The following is a 17,934-nucleotide window of genomic DNA, read 5'->3' as shown; positions in this document are numbered from 1 at the left end:
GTCTTTAAAATTAATGCCAGTTATCTTCTGCTCTCTAAATAAATTCAGGATCTTCTCTTCTGTCAATGCCAGAGGTTTCTTTCCTTACTGAGGAGGCTGATGCCACTATCAAAAGGCTCAGATTCTTCTTCCCAGTCATCTTCTTCCAGTTCTGAGAGACAAAGGAGGAATAGGAAGGCTTCATTTGTTCACCTTGAGTGAATCTCTTTTAGCATTTTAGTTTGGATCAGGCATATATCTCTGTTGTCACATTTTTTGTGCTTTGACTCACATTTTCTGATCAGTCTTGGAGTAAGTGACCTGGATTGTTGTCAGATGGAATTAAACTGAAAATTGTAGTCTGAAGCCTCTCTCGATGTATTCAGAAGGGCTGAAGGGAATTAGGCGCCTACCTCTATGACCACTTGAAAGTTTATAGGACATAAGGTCCTTTGATCATGCTGAACATGGATATTAAATCTCTTCCCAAACACTCACTACTTTATCATCTTGAGTGAAATGCATTCTCTTACAGAGAGCCAGAAACTTCTGAATTCCAGGTAAACTGTAAATAGGTTCACTGGTGCATCTGAGCTACTGTGGTGCATTCTCTCTAGGGCTGCAAATTGAACTGATCCTGGAAGTGAAGGCCACACGGAGATATGGTCACTTTATTACACATCATGTCTTTCAGGAGGCACACTGGTAGTATGTTCTGTTACTGGATTTCACTATAGAGTTCAATGTTTTCTAGTTTTTAACTTTAAAAAACCTCTAGTACATTATGACATTCTAATCAAAGAAGCTGGTTTCCACCTAACACGTTTTTGCAAGCTGTGGTCTGAGGCTGCGCAGAGGATGTCTGTGAAGGGTGCTTGGCTTTGAAATATGATCTTCCTCTTAATCTCCCACAGCCTGATTTGGATGATGTACCAGATACAGGGTAAACCCTATCTCATCCCTGAGGCATTCTGGGGGACTTGTGAAGCTGGATATGGCTTTGTTCAGGGGTGTGATGTGGCAGTCTAGCTTTGTGATCAGGTCAGAGCATTTAGTTAAAAGCTGCTGCAGAATACTGTTGCTTGGGAAATTATGTGTCACCTGGAATTGAAGGAAAATATGCTAAACTGTAACAAATGAGAATTAATAGGAAAATAACTGGATTCCCATCACCAAATCCAGGTGAAGGGAATTCACAAAGGGAAGAGCTCACCTCATAGCACTGGCAGCAACCCATTCTGACTGCACTGCAAGAAAATACCATGATTTACTGCACTGTGCTCTGTGATCTAATATTTGCCCTGTCAACTGAAGAAAGTATTTGGATTTTCATGATGCTTGTTGAAAAAAGACAGTATTTCTCTGTGAATATGTGTGTCTGCTTGTAGGAATAAAAATGCTAGATATTGGTAAAGGAAATAAAATCAGGGTAAGAGGTAGGAACAGTTACTAGTGATGATAACCATTTATATTATCTGTTTCCAAACTTACCTGCCAGAGCTAGAGAAAAATAATCCAGTATGTGCTCAGCCAGGCTTGGAAGGTGTCCAGTGACATGCACACACTGTCACTGTCTATGTTAAAATCCAGCGTACAAGACATATATTGGATGATGCTGCTGATCTTAAGGCACACAGAAGTTTCTGTCATGTCAGCCACCTCTATCCAACAAGGACAGACTCTTGCTCTATTCCCTTATGAAACTCTGGCAGGGTAAAACATGAAGCCAATGTCTTTCTCAATTAGAGTTTTGTGTGTGACTAGGTTTGTTCTTTGATAATTTTTACTCTTTTATTTTGCTCAATTTCCCTTAGCTCAAGTTCACATCAGATGTAATAGCAATGAATGTCATGGTGTAGGAAACATCTGAAAGGACAATATGATTGAGAAACTGGTTGACAGACCAAAGATGGAAAAAAAGTAGGGGGCAAGCAGTGGTGAAGTTAGTGATAGGAAGGACTGACAGGGTAGGTGAGCTGTCTTGTGGCTTGGCAACTGCAGTTTATTTTGTATAGTTTTCCCCATTCAGCAGTATAATGTGCTGTCACTGTGCTTTCTTATGACAATTTCTCTTTTATGAGACTCAAGCGTCTCACTTTCTGAATAGGAAAATTCCCAACATAGATTAGTCTCTGAATAATATCTCTAAAGTTTGACTCTGATGATTATGGGTCACCCTTTCCTGTCTTGACGTTGATTTATATTAAACAGGACAAAGCATCTGAGCACAGTGAGATTGAGCCCTTGGGTACCACAGAAACTGAATCTTTAATTGCCCCCTAAACTAGGATCAAGAGGTTGCTTAATGCCTTGAGAGCTAGGATTTTCCAGCAGTGAAGTGCTGCCACTTTAATGCATTGGCATTTAACAGCACAGTCCTCGGGCTGCCACACCAAGGCTGTGGTAGCATTACAGCTCTGGGGCAATTGATCCATGTTTGGTCAATTTGCAGAGCAGAGATGAGCATTTTCATTCATTTAATTTCATATGAGAGTCCCTGAGAGTTGTGTGGCCAAATCCCACATATAATTATGAAAATGTCATCCTGCACTTTTGTCATCATTACTCCTCTGGTCAGCAATAAATGATACTTAATCATCAGATAGCAAACAAATTTTAAAACTTAAGAATGAAAAGGAACCCAAAGGCCCAGGGCATATTTAATACTGAGTGGAGATGGAGCTACTTATTCTTTCAAGGCAGGAACTAATGGGAAGGCAGTGAAAATGTCAATATTGCGAGATTGGTTTTTATTAGCCATCACAAAATCCCCCATTCTTCTCAATCCCATTATGAGTGGGTGAGGCTCCCTGGGACAGAATCATCACTTTTTTCCTCACAGCTGATGCCTGTGCTTTTGTTATTGTTTATTGTTTACACTGCAGATAAGCCAGAGGGGTGCTCTATTGTCTCAATGACTAGAAAAATTTGTGTCTTCATTGCACAGAGACACTTGAACTTGTACAGAAATACCCATCTGCTTTCACCAAGGATTGGGTAAAGCTCCCAGGGAGCAAGTGCCTTTTGTGGGCCTCAAGAGCAGATTTTTCAGAAGGCAGTAAATACATACATGCTGTCAGATATTCCCTGTTATGCCAAGCAGTGGTGGTGAGCAGGGGATGTTCAGGTGTGTACTTCTCTGCAACAAAGTTTAAATACCAGCATAGTTTTCCAAAACAGAGAGTAAGATGGATCTCCTGGCCAAATGTCTCCCGGGAAATGAAAATCTATCTACCCCAAATTCTGTTCAAAGTTTCAGTTGAATATTATATCCTCCACTTCCTGACCTAAATTGCTGCATTGTGTTGCTGAACTCTCTTAACTAGCCACTGCCTTTTACCTCAGAGGCATGAGCCCTGTAGGGCTGAGCCAAGCAAAACCTCCTCTGTTGTTTGGATATACAATTAATGGAGTTTTCCAAATGCTTTGGAATCCATCTGGATGAAAGGTGCTTCATGAATGGGAGGTTGTGTTAGACAGGAAAGCAGATAGGTGGTTTAGCAGCCAGAAAAGAATTCTGCTAGTAGCAATGCTGACATCTCTTTTCTTTTCTTCTGGTTACAGAGGAGGGGGTTGTCTCAGGCACCTTACTTCAACATATATGGAGAAAAAGGAGGCATGGAGCACCGCAGGTCTAGCCTGTTCCCCGAAGCTCCGAGTGACTACGTCTTCAGTCACCTTCCACTACACTCCCAGCAGCAGATCCGAGCACCTATCCCCATGATGCCTATTGGGGGTATCCAGATGGTCCATTCAGTCCCCGTGGCCCTTTCAGGTTTACATTCTCCGTCCACTCTGGCCCTGCAGAGGGAGGTCTCTGAGGAGAAGCAAAGAGGAACTGCGAAAACCCTTGCAAAAGAATCGTATAGTATTTCTAAGCACCATGAGAACCGTACCTCTCCGCACAGCTTGCACCCCGCTGCTCCCCCCAGCACCCCCTCCTCGCCGCTGCTGCTGCTGGCGCAGAGCACATCCGAGGACAGTGTCGTGGCCACCGAGAGGGAGCAGGAGGAGAACATACAGACTTGTACAAAAGCCATAGCCTCTCTGCGGATCGCCACAGAAGAAGCCGTTCTGCACGGGGCGGAGCAGCTGCAGAGGCCTTCTGAGCCTCACCAGAAACCCTTAGAAAGTGCACATTTTAGCATTAAACACTTTAGTGGATCTGAGCCGGGCCAACCCTGTGCCTCAGCCACCCATCCTGACTTGCACGGTGGTGAACAGGACAGTTTTGGTCCATCACAGACTGCGCTAGCCCATCCCACCTTTTACAGCAAGAGCTTTGTGGATGTCCAGCAGCTGGGCTTTCACAGCAGGAGCGACCCCCCATCAAGCACACAGGAAAGGAAAGATCCGTCATCTGAGAAGAGCAAGCCACATTGATCTGAGATGCATGGAGACTTTCACCCATACATTTACCCCACTTTTTTTTTTTTTTCTAGAGATAGAAAAAGTATTCAACTTTACAGCATGCCTGTTCTAAGTTACAGTAGTTTGCTATTATATATACTTTTGTTATATCAAAAGAATTAGATAAAGTAACAAGTCATCATGAACCTGACCAAAACTAAATTTGAAATTCTTATTGGGTCTGGTACTTTTAAATTGTACAGATGTTTGTGCCTTTTCTTTACTTTGCTTATATTCTTATAAGCATTTTTTTAGCAGTAATTTGTACATATTTTAGAATTTGTGTATCTGCTTTGTAATAAATGTAATTTCTTTCCTTTTTTGGACACTTGGATCTAAATGATGTAAAACAGAACAGCATCAATATATGTGAGGTTGCACTAAAACATATTTTTATATGATTAAAACTGAACAGCTTTTATGTACAGCTCTGATTCTGTAATACTAATATTTATTTACTTTGTTTCATAAATTGTAAATTTTTTTCTTAATGTTGTGGATTGCTTTTCTATGTGAAGCATGGGATTTACTGTTGCGTAATTAGAACAAAATGTATATTGTAAAACAAGATATTTAAACTAGAGTATCTTATCTTATTCTGCACTTATGCATTAGTTAAAAAAAAAGATAAAGGATGTATCAGTCAGTTCTTAACTCTTGTAATTTTTTTTGTCTCTTGTTTGCTGGATTGACTATAACTTAAGTGCTGATTGTGATTTTAAACTGATAGTACCGTAAAGCATTAAAGTAAAACAATGTGCTATTGTGAGTTTTTTCAAAGCTTTATAAAACAGTTATAAATATATTAAAAGTATTTGGTCTTATGTGAACATGTTGATCTATATACTCCTTAAAAAGCTATGGGAAAACATTCCACCCCATGTAAATATGTGCATCACTGGTGCCATCTGTGTAGCTCACCGGGACCGGCAGGATTTGCTATGCTGGTGCTTCCAGGAGCGGGATGGGGCACTGCTGGCTGCCAGAGGGCAGAGTCCAGCAGTGTCCTGGCCCACTCCCTGGCCTCCAGCAGCAGGGTGGCGAGGCCCCTACGGCCACATGGGGCTGGGTGAGGAGCTGGCCTGCTGGCTGGACACACTTCACCCTGCTGAGCCCGGCAGTCCCCTGCTCCTGAGGGTGACCGAGGGGCATAGCTGTCATGAAGAAGTGCCCTGGAGTGTCAGAGAGGGGGTTGGAGAGGAGAAAAAGATGTTTCCTTGCTCTTGAACTCCACAGCTGGCCACTCCCTACTGCAATACCCGTGCCAGCTTTGGGGGAGGCTGCCGTTCTGTCCTGTTCCATCCTGTCCTGTGGATGGAGTTGCGTGGCCCTGCTGGCGAGGCAGAGAGCACCACCACCCCAGCCTCTTCTGAAAGGGTTTCATGGGCAAAAATGTCACAGTCTTCCAGTGTAAGGTCTCCACCTGGGCAAGGTTTGCTCCAGAGAGAAGGGAGAAGGAGTCCGGGCTTGTGTTTGAACACACGTGGTGGGTTACCACTACCACCAGCAGCATGTGTGCATGCACGCACACACACACACACTCTCAAACACACGCATGCATACGCACAGATGAAAGAAACCAACGACCTGGATTATATTTTGTGCTATTTAGTGGATTATAAATCTGTGAAAACAAGTTTGTATATTGAAAATACATCTAAGGAGTGTTCTTTAAAAAGAAATAAATATACAGTTACATGCATGAGGTGTCTAGTTTTCATGTGTTCTTTGAATTTTCCAAGTTTCTTGGTGTTCCAGCATTCTGCACAAGAAACACCCTTAAAAATGTGAGTGGTAGTGAAAAATGTGGACCATATATTGGATTTCTCATGTATTATCAAACCGAACCAATTTATTTCTGCAGTAATTCCATGTGAGGGCAGAGCCACAGGTGGCACATAATTCACAGGTTGTCATAATTCTAGCATGATGGCACATGATTAGTGTAATATCATAATGGACAGTGACCACTTCTAAACATTACAGTTTAGCTTCTCATACCCATTGCAAAGCTCTCCCTTTATTCCAGATCATTGTGGTAACCTTGGCAAGATAAGCATGTGCCAGAAAACTGGCTCATCTCAGACTGGAGAGAGGAGAAACAGTATATGTAGTTGGAGATGAGCAGCCTGTTGGATCATGCTTCTATAAAAGAAGGAGAACTCAATTATACATTTTAAATAAACAAGCTCCATCTGATAAAAGCCTCTCTCCTCCTGGGCTTCATGGCTGTATTAAGAACAAAATGCTCTGCACAATGATCAGCTAATCAGGTAATCATAGATATTTTATTAAAAGGGAACCAGGCAACCCCTGATGGTAAATGCTCTATTAACATTGCCTTTGTAAGCAACCCTCTTACTGTGGGAGTTACCTCTGACTTGTTTGATTATTTTAATTAATTTGCAGCTGCAATTTGCCATCCACCTTCTCAGCCTTGGGGCATTTTTTTTTTATAATCAGTGAGCAAGTATCACTGAAATTACATGTGATATTTTTGGGTTACAATGAAGCAACGCTGAAGAGGTTTCAGGTACTTACAATCTTAATTGTATTTCCTTAATGAGCTAATGTGTGTACGGTGCTTTGAAAAAAAAACATATCCTCATACAAGGCCTGAGACATCAATGATGACTTTTCATGCTTTGGAAAGGGTGTGGAGGAGAAACGGCAAACATGTCTGACAAAATTTTCCCAGGCACAAGCAATTTTCAGAGTCAACATAACAAGCACAGCAACTGGGACTGAGGGGCAAATAATTCCATGGGCGCTCTGCCTGCAGTTCCCAGTGCAGCCCCCTCCAAGCTGCCTGCAGAGATGATGGTGTGGGGCTGTTTGTGCCCCGCTGTGATGAGCCTGTGGCTTCAGCCTCCGTGCTGGGAGAGTGCAGCTGCATGGCTCCCTGCCATGCCGGGAGTGTCGGTCTCCGGGCAGGACTGTGTGAGGCAGCCCCTCTGAAGGGGATGTGGAGGGGGTTCCTGCACAGTACTCAGTGGCAGTGGATGCACGGAGGTCTCTTCGGACCAAAATGTTTAACCCTGAGCTCTCTGATGTAAATGTTCTGTAAAAAGGGGTGAAAAGAAAAGATTTAACAGGGAACTCTAGAATAAACTGCAGAACTGAACAAGGATCCTTATATGCAATGTGCTAAAAAAACTCTACATCAGGAATATAATTACCTATTATATTGTTCAAGGAGGTTATAATTTTCTGTGAAGATCCATATGTCTTTTCTGTAAAGCACAAGGGAAATACAGATGCTCTGGCAAGCTCTCTTTATTTTCCTCTCTCAGAATACTGTCACCAGAGTCACTTCAGGACTTACTCACGTCAGCAAGACAGAGGGTGTATTGGGCTCATATAACTGCCTGCACAATCCTCTCACAAAGCCTTAGATTCTGACTCAGGGTAGTAACTCCATCGCATGTTAAATACTTCTATGTGTACTTCCCCACTGCAGGACATACTGCCAGCAGTGTTGATAATAATTAGCACCAATAAAGGGTATCATTATTTATAACAGACCCAAACGGAGTCAAGGGACTTAAGTACAAAAATTTCAGTTCAAGAATGCTGCAGTGAACTCCCATTAACCCTAGAGGCACCTCAATTTACAAGGCACCCCTCCTGGTTTAAAATTCTTTCCTCTTCTGGGAACTGCTTCATGCCTCTTCCCCCTCCCACACTGACCTGGACACCAGAAAGTATGTATTTCTATTTCTTGCCCTAGGTCCTCCAAGGAGCCTGCCCTACTGAGTGGGTTTTTGAAAATACCTGACATATGATGACATATTCTTCCCTCTTGAATTACACTTTTGGCAAGTGCTGTCACTGCCTCTTACAGATTAGTTTAATGATTTGGTTATCTTAAAATTTATTATTTGATCTATGGTTATCTTAAAAAAACCCAAAGTACCCCAAATCTGTGCTGAAACTGGCTAGATCAACATCTCCAGTCTCCTGGAGAGTACCCTAAAATGCTCCACAATAAGTTTTTTCTTTCCTGATGGAGGTCTCCTACTGTGGAACAAAATATTCTCGATTCATTGGATCATCATTACTGTAGGCTCTTGTCCCCAAGAGGAAGAGCTGTTGGATGTGCCCTGTTCAGTGGGGAGAGAGCTGCCTGGAAAGCTGGTGAGTAAAGTGATGTGACAGAGTCTTAGAAGGACAAGGACTCAAGGAGTCCCCTGCCTGAAGTCTTCTAGACACCTTGGAGAGCACAGTTTTCAAACATGCTTTCTACTTAGCATCCAGCTCCTGTCTGAGGTGACTGACTCTCTTATGTCCAATAGAGGCCGGCTGTCTTAGGTACAATACAGGATGTGATAAAAGGTATCTGTTCTATCACCATCTGTTGAGGGTGGAGGTAGTGATCCTTATCTCTGTGGGAGATACTCTGCTAATGGGCCATCCATTGAAACCAGGCAGGGCATTGTTCTTTATCTTTTCACAACCCATCCTTCCTCCAGCAAGTCATTTTCTGCTAATGGCCCATTGAGTCCCACTGTGGGACTGATAAAATTACTGCATCCCATTGGAAGTGGCTCCAGCCAGGGGGAAGAGCCCAACATTTCTTACCAAGATAAAAACAGAGGTTTTGGGACACTAAGGTAGCCCCTTTCTCCACTGGACTCCAGAGGGAAGCTGGATTTTCTCCATGTCACCACTGGACCTCCAGAGGGAAACTGCACCTTGTACAGGAGCACTGCTCCAACTGAATCACATCTGTCACTACAAAAGGACTACAGCCACCATTTAATGGGACTGCTACCAACACCCTGCCTGACAGGGTGTCAGGTTATACTCTGACTTTGTCAGGGTTTGGAGTTTGTTTCTTTGAAGTACTGTATTTCTATTTTAATTTCCCTAGTAAAGAACTGTTATTCCTAATTCCCATATCTTTGCCTGAGAGCCCCTTAATTTCAAAATTATAATAATTTGGAGGGAGGGGGTTTACATTCTCCCTTTCAAAGAGAGGCTCCCGCCTTTCTTAGCAGACACCTGTCCTCCAAACTAGGACACAGGCCAAAACTTAAAATCCTGGGTTTCAGAGTGAGAAACAAATCCCAAAAGTTAGGTGCTATAATGTCTGAATCCTTTATTGGGTTTTGCCCTAAATAGCTCAGGGAGAACAAGCCTTATCGATTTATTTCATTGTCCAGTGGACCGAGTCAATAGGAGTTATCCTTTTAAGTCATTTAGCCACTCCTGAAAATCTCAATCAATATCCTCTAAAGAGTGTCCTTAAAGTAAATCCAGGATATTCAATGCAAAACCTGCACATCATATATTTCAGTCTAGTCACTATTTTGGTAGCTTGTGTTTTTGTTTTGGTTTTTTTTTCACTTAAAATGCCTGCATAAAAAAATCAGCAGTCTGTGTACTAATAGAGTTTATTACAGTGACAATATTCCTGTGCCCTTTTCTTAAACGCAGATTACACACACTAAACACAAACCCTGAACATATGCTTACTGTAAGGTCAATTTAAGATGAAAATGCTGGTTTGACTTGTTCTGCAATTATTCTTGGGGTCTTTACATATGCTACATCTGTCACGTGTGTTTGCAACTATCTTTAATATGCCTGCCTTTAACTGGCTTCGGAACCAACATTAGCACCAGGAATGTGGGAGACAGCTCTCATTGCGAAATGTTTGGCTTTTGCCCCTGTGATGATGCCTACATGAGATATAATAGGCTGATTTGTTGTATGTAAGTCTTTTCCAAGTGATTGTGCTTGGTGACTAAAACTCTTCCTAAGAGTTTCTTTAATTTGTGAGTATAGAGGTGGCCTGTACATATGTGTAGAGCTTCAGTAGGCATATAACAGAAGCAAAGGAAATGTCTCTATCTTTTCATACAAGATAATCTTAAATGGAGGCAGAACTGAATGAAACTCGTCCTTGGGAGCAAAGAGCGTGATCCACAAGAATCCCCATCAAGGATGAACTGGCATTAAGGACTGCTGTCTCTCCATGCTGGCAAATGTCTGCACAGGGTGCCTTGGGGTCATTTTCCCTGAGCATTAAGAAATATGGACGGTCTTCTATTGCACTGTACATTGCTGTATACGTTGCAAAATCATGTCCTACAGGCAAGCTTCTCACCCATGGCACATCAGGCACCTCTGCTGTAGGGCAGCCCAGCACCTCCAAGGTCTGTTCAAGCATACAAATAGCCTATGAGATCTGCTTGCAGGCTGGACTGCAGGCTGGTGGGAGCAGTGGTAGAAGAAAACAACAGCTTTCTGAAAACAGAAAAATTTTCTGCTCTAGTGAGCTTCCTTCCTTTTCTGCATTGTATGAATATTCATTCTGAAGCTGACATGTCGAGGGGAGCTTGGTCAGCAGGAGGCTTAATACATGAAAAGCCAAACAATATTACTATATAAACTGCCTTTTCGGATACCTTCCTGATGAGTGACATCTCTGAACTGACAGGAGCACTGCAAAGTGAAACAGCCGGGATGAATATGCATGGCAGCACACAGCCCCATGAGCACCCAATGAGCTGCAGAAAGCCAGAGGAGGCAGATGCAGCTCTGTACTGAAGAACAGCATTTCTTTTTCCCCATCTCCTGCCAGAATATAGGAAGAGGCTGACATCCTGCCATAGAAACCAATGGAGTTTCCACATTCATTTTAACAGCAGGAGGTGTAGTCTCTGAAGGCTTGTTTCCATGAAGTGATGAGAAATCTTGCTGCTAAAGTTGCAGAGGAATGTCAGAGTACTTGGCATTTTGCCGTTTCAACCTCTTTCGTTCCCATCTGTTCCTAGAGAAGCAAGGGTCTTTGCCTGGTTCAGCTGCTCTCTGCCAGGGCCTTGGGTGCCCATGGGAGGAGGTGGTCCCTGAATGTCCTCATTTGTGGAATAATACCCTGAATCCTCTGAGCACTTTAGCCCATTAGCAGTAGTTTGCAAGGCAAAGGAAGGTTTGGGAAGAACCTGTGTGCTCGTTCTTCCTAAACAGGTATAAACTTAAAATCTCTAAAGGGTTACTTTGAAAGAATGACTCCTAGAAAAGTCAGGTTTTCTGAAGAGCTGGACTTTGACTGAGGCATTAAGATGAAGTGGTCAGAGTTTTCAGAAGTGCTGAGCATTTGTTGTCAGCAGAAACTGCCGGTTTCTGGCCACATATAAAAATCTGGCCCTTAAAAACTTAATGACTAACTTAATAATGTCTGGCTCTTCACCTCCATTTGTTATTTTCCACAATCTTTTTTTCCTCCACAACATCTTTATTTAGCCAGAAAAAAGGAGGAAAAAAACCAAATGAATTAAACAATGAGCCAATATTCATGGCTGAAATACCCTGTTCCTTTTAACTGCCAGGAAAAATGTAAATGATAAAGCGGACCAGTTTTGTGACAAAGTTTTTCCTCAACATTTCATATTTCTTGATGACATTTTAACACGTGGGGCTGGCACAGTGAGACATCTTGGACTGATTTTTAATCTTTCAGAAATTTTCCTTGGACATACAGAAGAGAGGAGGTCTTTTAACTCTGAGGAAAAAAAATAAATCAGAAAGGCAAAGGGATAGAGTTCAGCAGGGAGCAGTCTTTCTCTGGCAGAAGAGGAGCTAAACAGTCTACATCTGCATTTCCTCTGGCCCTACTGTGAGCAAAAGGGATTCAGATCCAGCTGATCTGTTAGGGTGGGGGTGAAGGGAACCGGGTGATATTATAAGCCAAGTCCTGCTGCCTGGTCCATCAATTAACACAGGCAGTAGGAAGAAGCTGAGAGGATAATGCTCCTGTGGTGTTGCCCCTGCTCTGCAGGATCCTGTGAAACATTTTTGCTGCTCTCTGTGGAGCTGGATTCCTGCCAGACTGCAGGAGTAAAGGATCAAAACTGTCTAGAGCGTTGTCTTGCGCTAACCTGCTGGATTTCCATGCAGAAATCCAAGTGAGAGCTAATGCTGCTAAGAGCAGCGCTGACTGGGGGCTCAGCTGAGTGGGGCAGCTCAGGGAGATGGTGGAGGCTCCAGAGATGCTGGCCTTAGCGGCCAATGCTCTGCTTGAGGCTGCTCTGGCTGGTCAGTGTCCCAGGAGCTCCCAAAAAGCACTTGGAAATTCTGTATCCTGGAGCTTGCAAAGTTTCCTGGCTCCTGCAGTCTGTATTTTCCAGGAAAGGGGACAAGCTAAAGCCTCCAGTGGTTTAGTTTCTGGGTTTTTTTTTTTAAATTTAAGGTATTCAACATAATGCCGATGGTGTCAAACATTGCTCCTCCCTGGGAGAATATGAGACAGGAACCAAAAATATGTTGTCACAATGCACATTACCTGAGAATTTCATCAAATTGAAAAGAGTAGTGAATAAGAATGCTCTGACTGTTTTAAATAGATAGGATAGAGTCTCTTTACTTCTCTAACTTTAGTCTGTTTGCCCCAGAAACCTTGGCTGTGATGATAATTTTGTCATCTGTATTCTGCATGTTTTAATGGAATGCCAGGTCCTGATTTTACACACAAGTTTTATGATAGACTGTTTATTTCAGCAGAAAATACTGTCTTCAGCTTAGTGCTCGGGGTGCTGAAATTATCAGAGTCTGAGGTGGGTTGACCCTGGCTGGACACCAGGTGCCCACCAATGCCACTCTGTCACTCCGCTCCTTAGCTGGGCAGCAGACAGAAACTGTGATGGAAGGTTGTGGGTTGAGATAAGGACAGAGAGAGATCACTCACCAGTTATGGGCCAAACACACTCAACTTGGGGAAATAGTGTTTATTACCAATAAAATGAGAGTAAGATACTGATAAATAAAATTGGATCCTAAAAACATCTCTCCCCACCCCTCCCTTCTCACCAGGCTTAATTTACTGCCCATTTCCTTCCTCTCCCCCAGTGGTGCATGGGGATGGGAAATGGAGGTTGTGATCATTTCATCACAAATTATCTCTGCTGCTCCTTACTCCTCATGGGTAGCACTCCTCACACTCTTCCCCACCTCCAGTGTGGATCCCTTCTATAGGGTGCAGTCCCTCAGGAATAGACTGCTCCAGTGCCCATGCTCTGTGGAGTCACAGGTCCAGCCAGCAAACCTGCTCCAGCATGGGCTCCTATCTCCATGGGTCCACAGTTCCTGACAGGAGCCTGCTCCACAGTGTGCCTCCCAGAGGGTCACAGCCATTTTCAGGCATCCAGATGCTCTGGTGTGGGTTTCTCCAGAGGCTGCAGGTGGATCTCTGCTCCACCATGGACCTCACGGGCTGCACGGGCACAGCTCCTCACCATGGGCAGCACCAGGGGTTGAAGGGGAATCTGAGCCCAGGCACCTGGAGCACCTCCTGCCCCTCCTTCCTCACTGGCTTGGTGTCTGCAGAGCTGTTCCTCTCACATATTCTAACTCTGCTCTTTAGCTGGGCAGTTTTTTCCCCCTTCTTAAGTCTGTTATCCCAGAAGCACTACCACTGCTGCTGATGGGTTCAGTCCTGGCCAGCAGCACATTTGTCTTGGAGCCAGCTGGCTTTGGCTCCATCGGACACAGGGGAAGCTTCTGGCAGCTTCTCACAGAAGGCAACCCTGTAGCCCCTCCTGCTACCAAAACCTTGCCTAGCAGATCCAATACATGTCCCAGTGCTCTGAACAGATGATGCACAATGCAACATCTGAAGACCAGAGCTCTGAGGGTGCCACATTTTCCAAAAAAATTGCCATCATTCAAATGCTATAGGATCTGCAGTTGGAATGAAGGCTGAGGCAGGGGAAGAGGAAACCTTTTTGCATTATAACAAATAAAATGCTAGCATGGAGTTTGAAGGTGCAAATCATGCTATAACAAAACATGAGTGTGCATGCTTTCAACACCAAAATGACTTACTGGCTGCTAATTAAATCTCACTGCAAATGGGATTTCATTTTTATTTTTTGATGGAAAAAGTGGTTTTATTACATTTACTTGGCTGACTGCCAGGAATACAGCTCAATACGAATCAAGCAAAGTTAAAGGCCTTCTGCAGCAACATATGGCTTGTTTGGGAAATATGAGTCATAAATGGAACCAGATGCAAAAAAAAAATTTAAAAAAAAAAGTTATAAGAAGGTAGCAACTCTCCTCAGACAGATGCTACTATTGTTATTTCTGATGTTTCCACCTCATTGTGAAAAATTTTCACATGCATATTGGTGAGCGATTTTTTTTTCCAGTATGGATTGCTGCCTGTTTTAAAGCTCTTCAATGGCACAGGTCCACTCAGTCTGCTCATGCAGCTACTTCATACCTTACACAAGCTGTTTTCTTCTTGAGAGTTATTAAAACAGTTCCCAGTACTGTTTGTTTCTTCTCCTGGTTTCAGGGTATTTCTTAACATATGCAGGGTTGGCCTTTAGTTTGTTCTCCAAGTCCTGTGTAAATACAGGCTAATAGAAGTATGTCCTTGCCTAGGAAGAAACCCTACGGATGCTTTGTAACCACACCCTGTGCATATCTGCGGGGAGGGCGTGTGTGCATATGCCTGTACACACACAGCCAACCCAAGTGCCAAGAAAATGACAACCAACAGGGGAGGGGAGCCATCAGGGGCTGTCTTCTGCCAAGAGCTTCGACTGCCAGCAACAAGGCAGCAGGTAAACAAGGGGACAACCAGAGTAGTCATGGGGGCGTGAGCAGCCTGGATGCATTTTGGCACCATCAATTGGCCTCCCAGCTTTGCCTGGTGTCTGCTGCTGTAGGACTACTGTCAAGGGTTTTCTGCAGCCACATAAAGGAGCTACCTGTCTGTGCATCCATTGCTGTGTTGAGTACCCAGACTGTAGGTGTGCCTCTAGCACAGGGGCCCATAAGTTTCTAAGAGTTTGACTCTTGAGCCCTAAATACCTTTTTTTTTTTTTTTGCCAGAGTCATATTGCACCATATTCCTGTTGTTTTTCACTTAATTTCTCCAGGCCTTCACTCCCCATTTCCCAGGAAGTATGTCAAGAACTTTGCCCAAATTTAACTCATCAAAAGCCCCTTCCTTCCCACATAAAATCGCCTCATACCACAGGTAAAACAGATTCTCTGTGTTTCCCTGCTGGGCGAAGCCTAACTAACCCTGGTCTAAAAGAAAGTAATGTCTTACATGCTCAAGTCCTGTAGAAGAAAATGGCCATGCATCCTTCAACAGTGACACAATTCACATGGTGCAAGCAGTGCAGGTGCAAACACCAGGTGGTAGGGTAGGCTGTAAATCAATCTCCTTTACTCAGAGGTTGATACTGGATGATGACCAAACAGTGAACATCACTTTGGAACATGTTGTCCTGTTGAATGTGTTGTCCCAGCCCCGGCTCGTGCCGCATGCCACTGCCAATGCTCCTCCAGTGTGGGCCTGTTTGCACAGCCCCTACAACAACAGAGCAATACAGGGATGTCCTGTGGCTCAGCCCTGATGAATCTCTTCAGAGGTTCCTCCTGTGCATTGGTGGACAAGGCCCTTGAAGGACTTCTGAGGCACCTGTTTTGTGCTGTGGCCTCTTCCAGCAGGATGTACAAGAGCTGCCCAGAGCCCTGTTCAAGTCCCCCATCTGGAAAACTCGGTGCTTAAACCACAGTTTGAACCACTGCCCTCTTCTTGGCAGGCAATTTCGTCCTTAGAAAAAAAGGCTATTGTACTGACTAAATGGCTATCTGATACCTCAGCATCTCACCTTATTTGATCTGCAAGGTTGGTGAATCACCTGCCTCTCTGAGTGGAAATGTGTTTGGAGTCAGTGGCTATAGCCTGCCCAAAATGCCCAGTCACAGTCATGCCAGCTCCAGCCTCTCTCACTGCAGTTCAAGCTACTGCCCAGCTACAGCATAATCTGACATATGAGCAGGCTTGGTGAGCTGAAGAAGGGGAACTGGCTCAACTCATAACTCAGGTGTGTGCTTGCTCCCTCTTATCTTAGTAAAAAGTCAAACTACAGGCAAACATTACCTCCCAGGGTTTGCATTACAGCATATGAGCAACCCTTTGCACTTTAGGAATTCAGATTGGATATCAAAGTTGGAAATATTTCCTTCTTTTGTACCCTGTTTTTGCTGATGTCTGGGATCATAACAGAGAAGAATTGGGTGTCAATAATTTTTAAAGAAATATCAGAGACTGAAGCTGAGGAGAGAATTACTTGTAAGGCTGTTGCTTTGTATTCAAAGAAATCGTCTGGGAAGTTAGAGGGAATTTAAGAAGACTGCAATAACCTCTGGGAAGAACAAGAATCTGACACCTTGGTTGGGACCCCAGAGTTCAGATGGACAGTGAAACAGGCTGTGTAAGCTGAATGGATAAAAATTTATACCCGCACTAAAACCAACCTCATGACACACAATACTACTTAAAAGCAGATAGATTTTGCAACCCTTTCTCATGCTGATGACATCAATGGGATTACTTAAGTGAATGGGTGTTTATTAAACATGAATAAGAGCTGTGCTATGTAGCATTAAACGCACTCCAGTTGAGCTGGGGGTTTGGGAGTTCATGCTCATGACTAATTCTTGGTGCTTGTTAAGAAGACCTGGGAGTGCCAGCAAAGGAACTTCCAGCTCCTGGGGGGAAAGGCTTTACTTTCTGTGCATAAATTGTATTAGTCTTGCTCATTGTGAAGGAAAAACTGAGCTCTCCATCATTCCCGCCAAAGGCTTCCTACCTCAGGAAGAACTGTGGGAGGTTTTGTGTGCAAATGCTCCATAAGAAGAAAAGACCAAGAGAATGGAAAATATCTGTCTCTATAGCAAACTCCCACAGAGAGAAATTTCAGGGGGATTGGTCCTACCAAGACAGAGGTATGTGCTTAACACACCCAGAGAGGCCCCATTGATTAAATATATTTAAAAACATCGTATGGTCTGTGCCTTAACTTGTAAGCTCTTTTAGTCACAGATTTTGTCTGCCTCTTTGGCCAAGATTTTGTTTCAGACAGAGCATCCTTCCAAACACAACACTTGTGGCAGTGTAATGGGTAACCCTATTTCTTAAGCACAGGAAACCCAGCGGTTTTTTCCATGCTGGAGGGTTAGATAACCCTTTAGCATGCACTGGAGGCCAAATTTCCTCATGGAGCATGTGTCCTGGCCCCTGGGAGGACTGAGCCTGTCCCTAGTACACAGGCAGCACCTCTAGAGAGTCTCATCTCTGCTGGTCTAGATCCAACGACAGAGATACCCTGATTTAATTCTACAGAGGATTTGGCTTTTAATTTTGCATGATTTTCATGAGCAGCTGGATGGAAAAAGAACTGCCTGGAGCTGAGTTTTGCTTTGACTTTCTGAGGTTTTCAGGTGAGTACAAAATGTATTAACAGCAATCAAAACCAAACCTGTACTTTTGCAGACCAAATATATATGTCCTGAGACTATATGTGGCTACAATAAACCGTAGACAGTTGTGTTTAGAAACCTATTTGTTCCACCTCACCGAATATACACTCGTGATGATGAGTTACTACCATAACCCTCAGTGCTGCACACTCACGGTGCCACAGCAACCTTAAACTTTTTTAACAGTTTCCTATTGTCTTAGTGGTGTAATTTTTCACAATTGTCCTTCATCAATGGTCTAGTGACAGCGTACCA

General features: G+C 43.6%; 1 protein-coding gene across 4 annotated transcripts in view; it reads left to right on the top strand.

Moving 5' to 3' along the window:
• The window catches only part of HIVEP2 (HIVEP zinc finger 2), a 133,356-nt gene extending 127,265 nt beyond the window's left edge, over positions 1-6,091 (top strand). For all 4 annotated transcript variants that reach the window (XM_033054497.1, XM_033054498.1, XM_033054501.1 and 1 more), the window contains one exon: positions 3,544-6,091. In XM_033054497.1, the coding sequence (XP_032910388.1) occupies positions 3,544-4,362 (819 nt within the window). In that variant the 3' untranslated portion in view covers positions 4,363-6,091. The remainder of the gene's footprint in view (positions 1-3,543) is intronic.
• Positions 6,092-17,934: the final 11,843 nt, after the last annotated feature.

This window comes from Catharus ustulatus, chromosome 3 (assembly GCF_009819885.2).
Source record: "Catharus ustulatus isolate bCatUst1 chromosome 3, bCatUst1.pri.v2, whole genome shotgun sequence".
NCBI classification, from domain to species: domain Eukaryota; kingdom Metazoa; phylum Chordata; class Aves; order Passeriformes; family Turdidae; genus Catharus; species Catharus ustulatus.
Note: the sequence above shows the minus strand (reverse complement) of the source record. Positions and strands in the feature narration are given on the sequence as shown.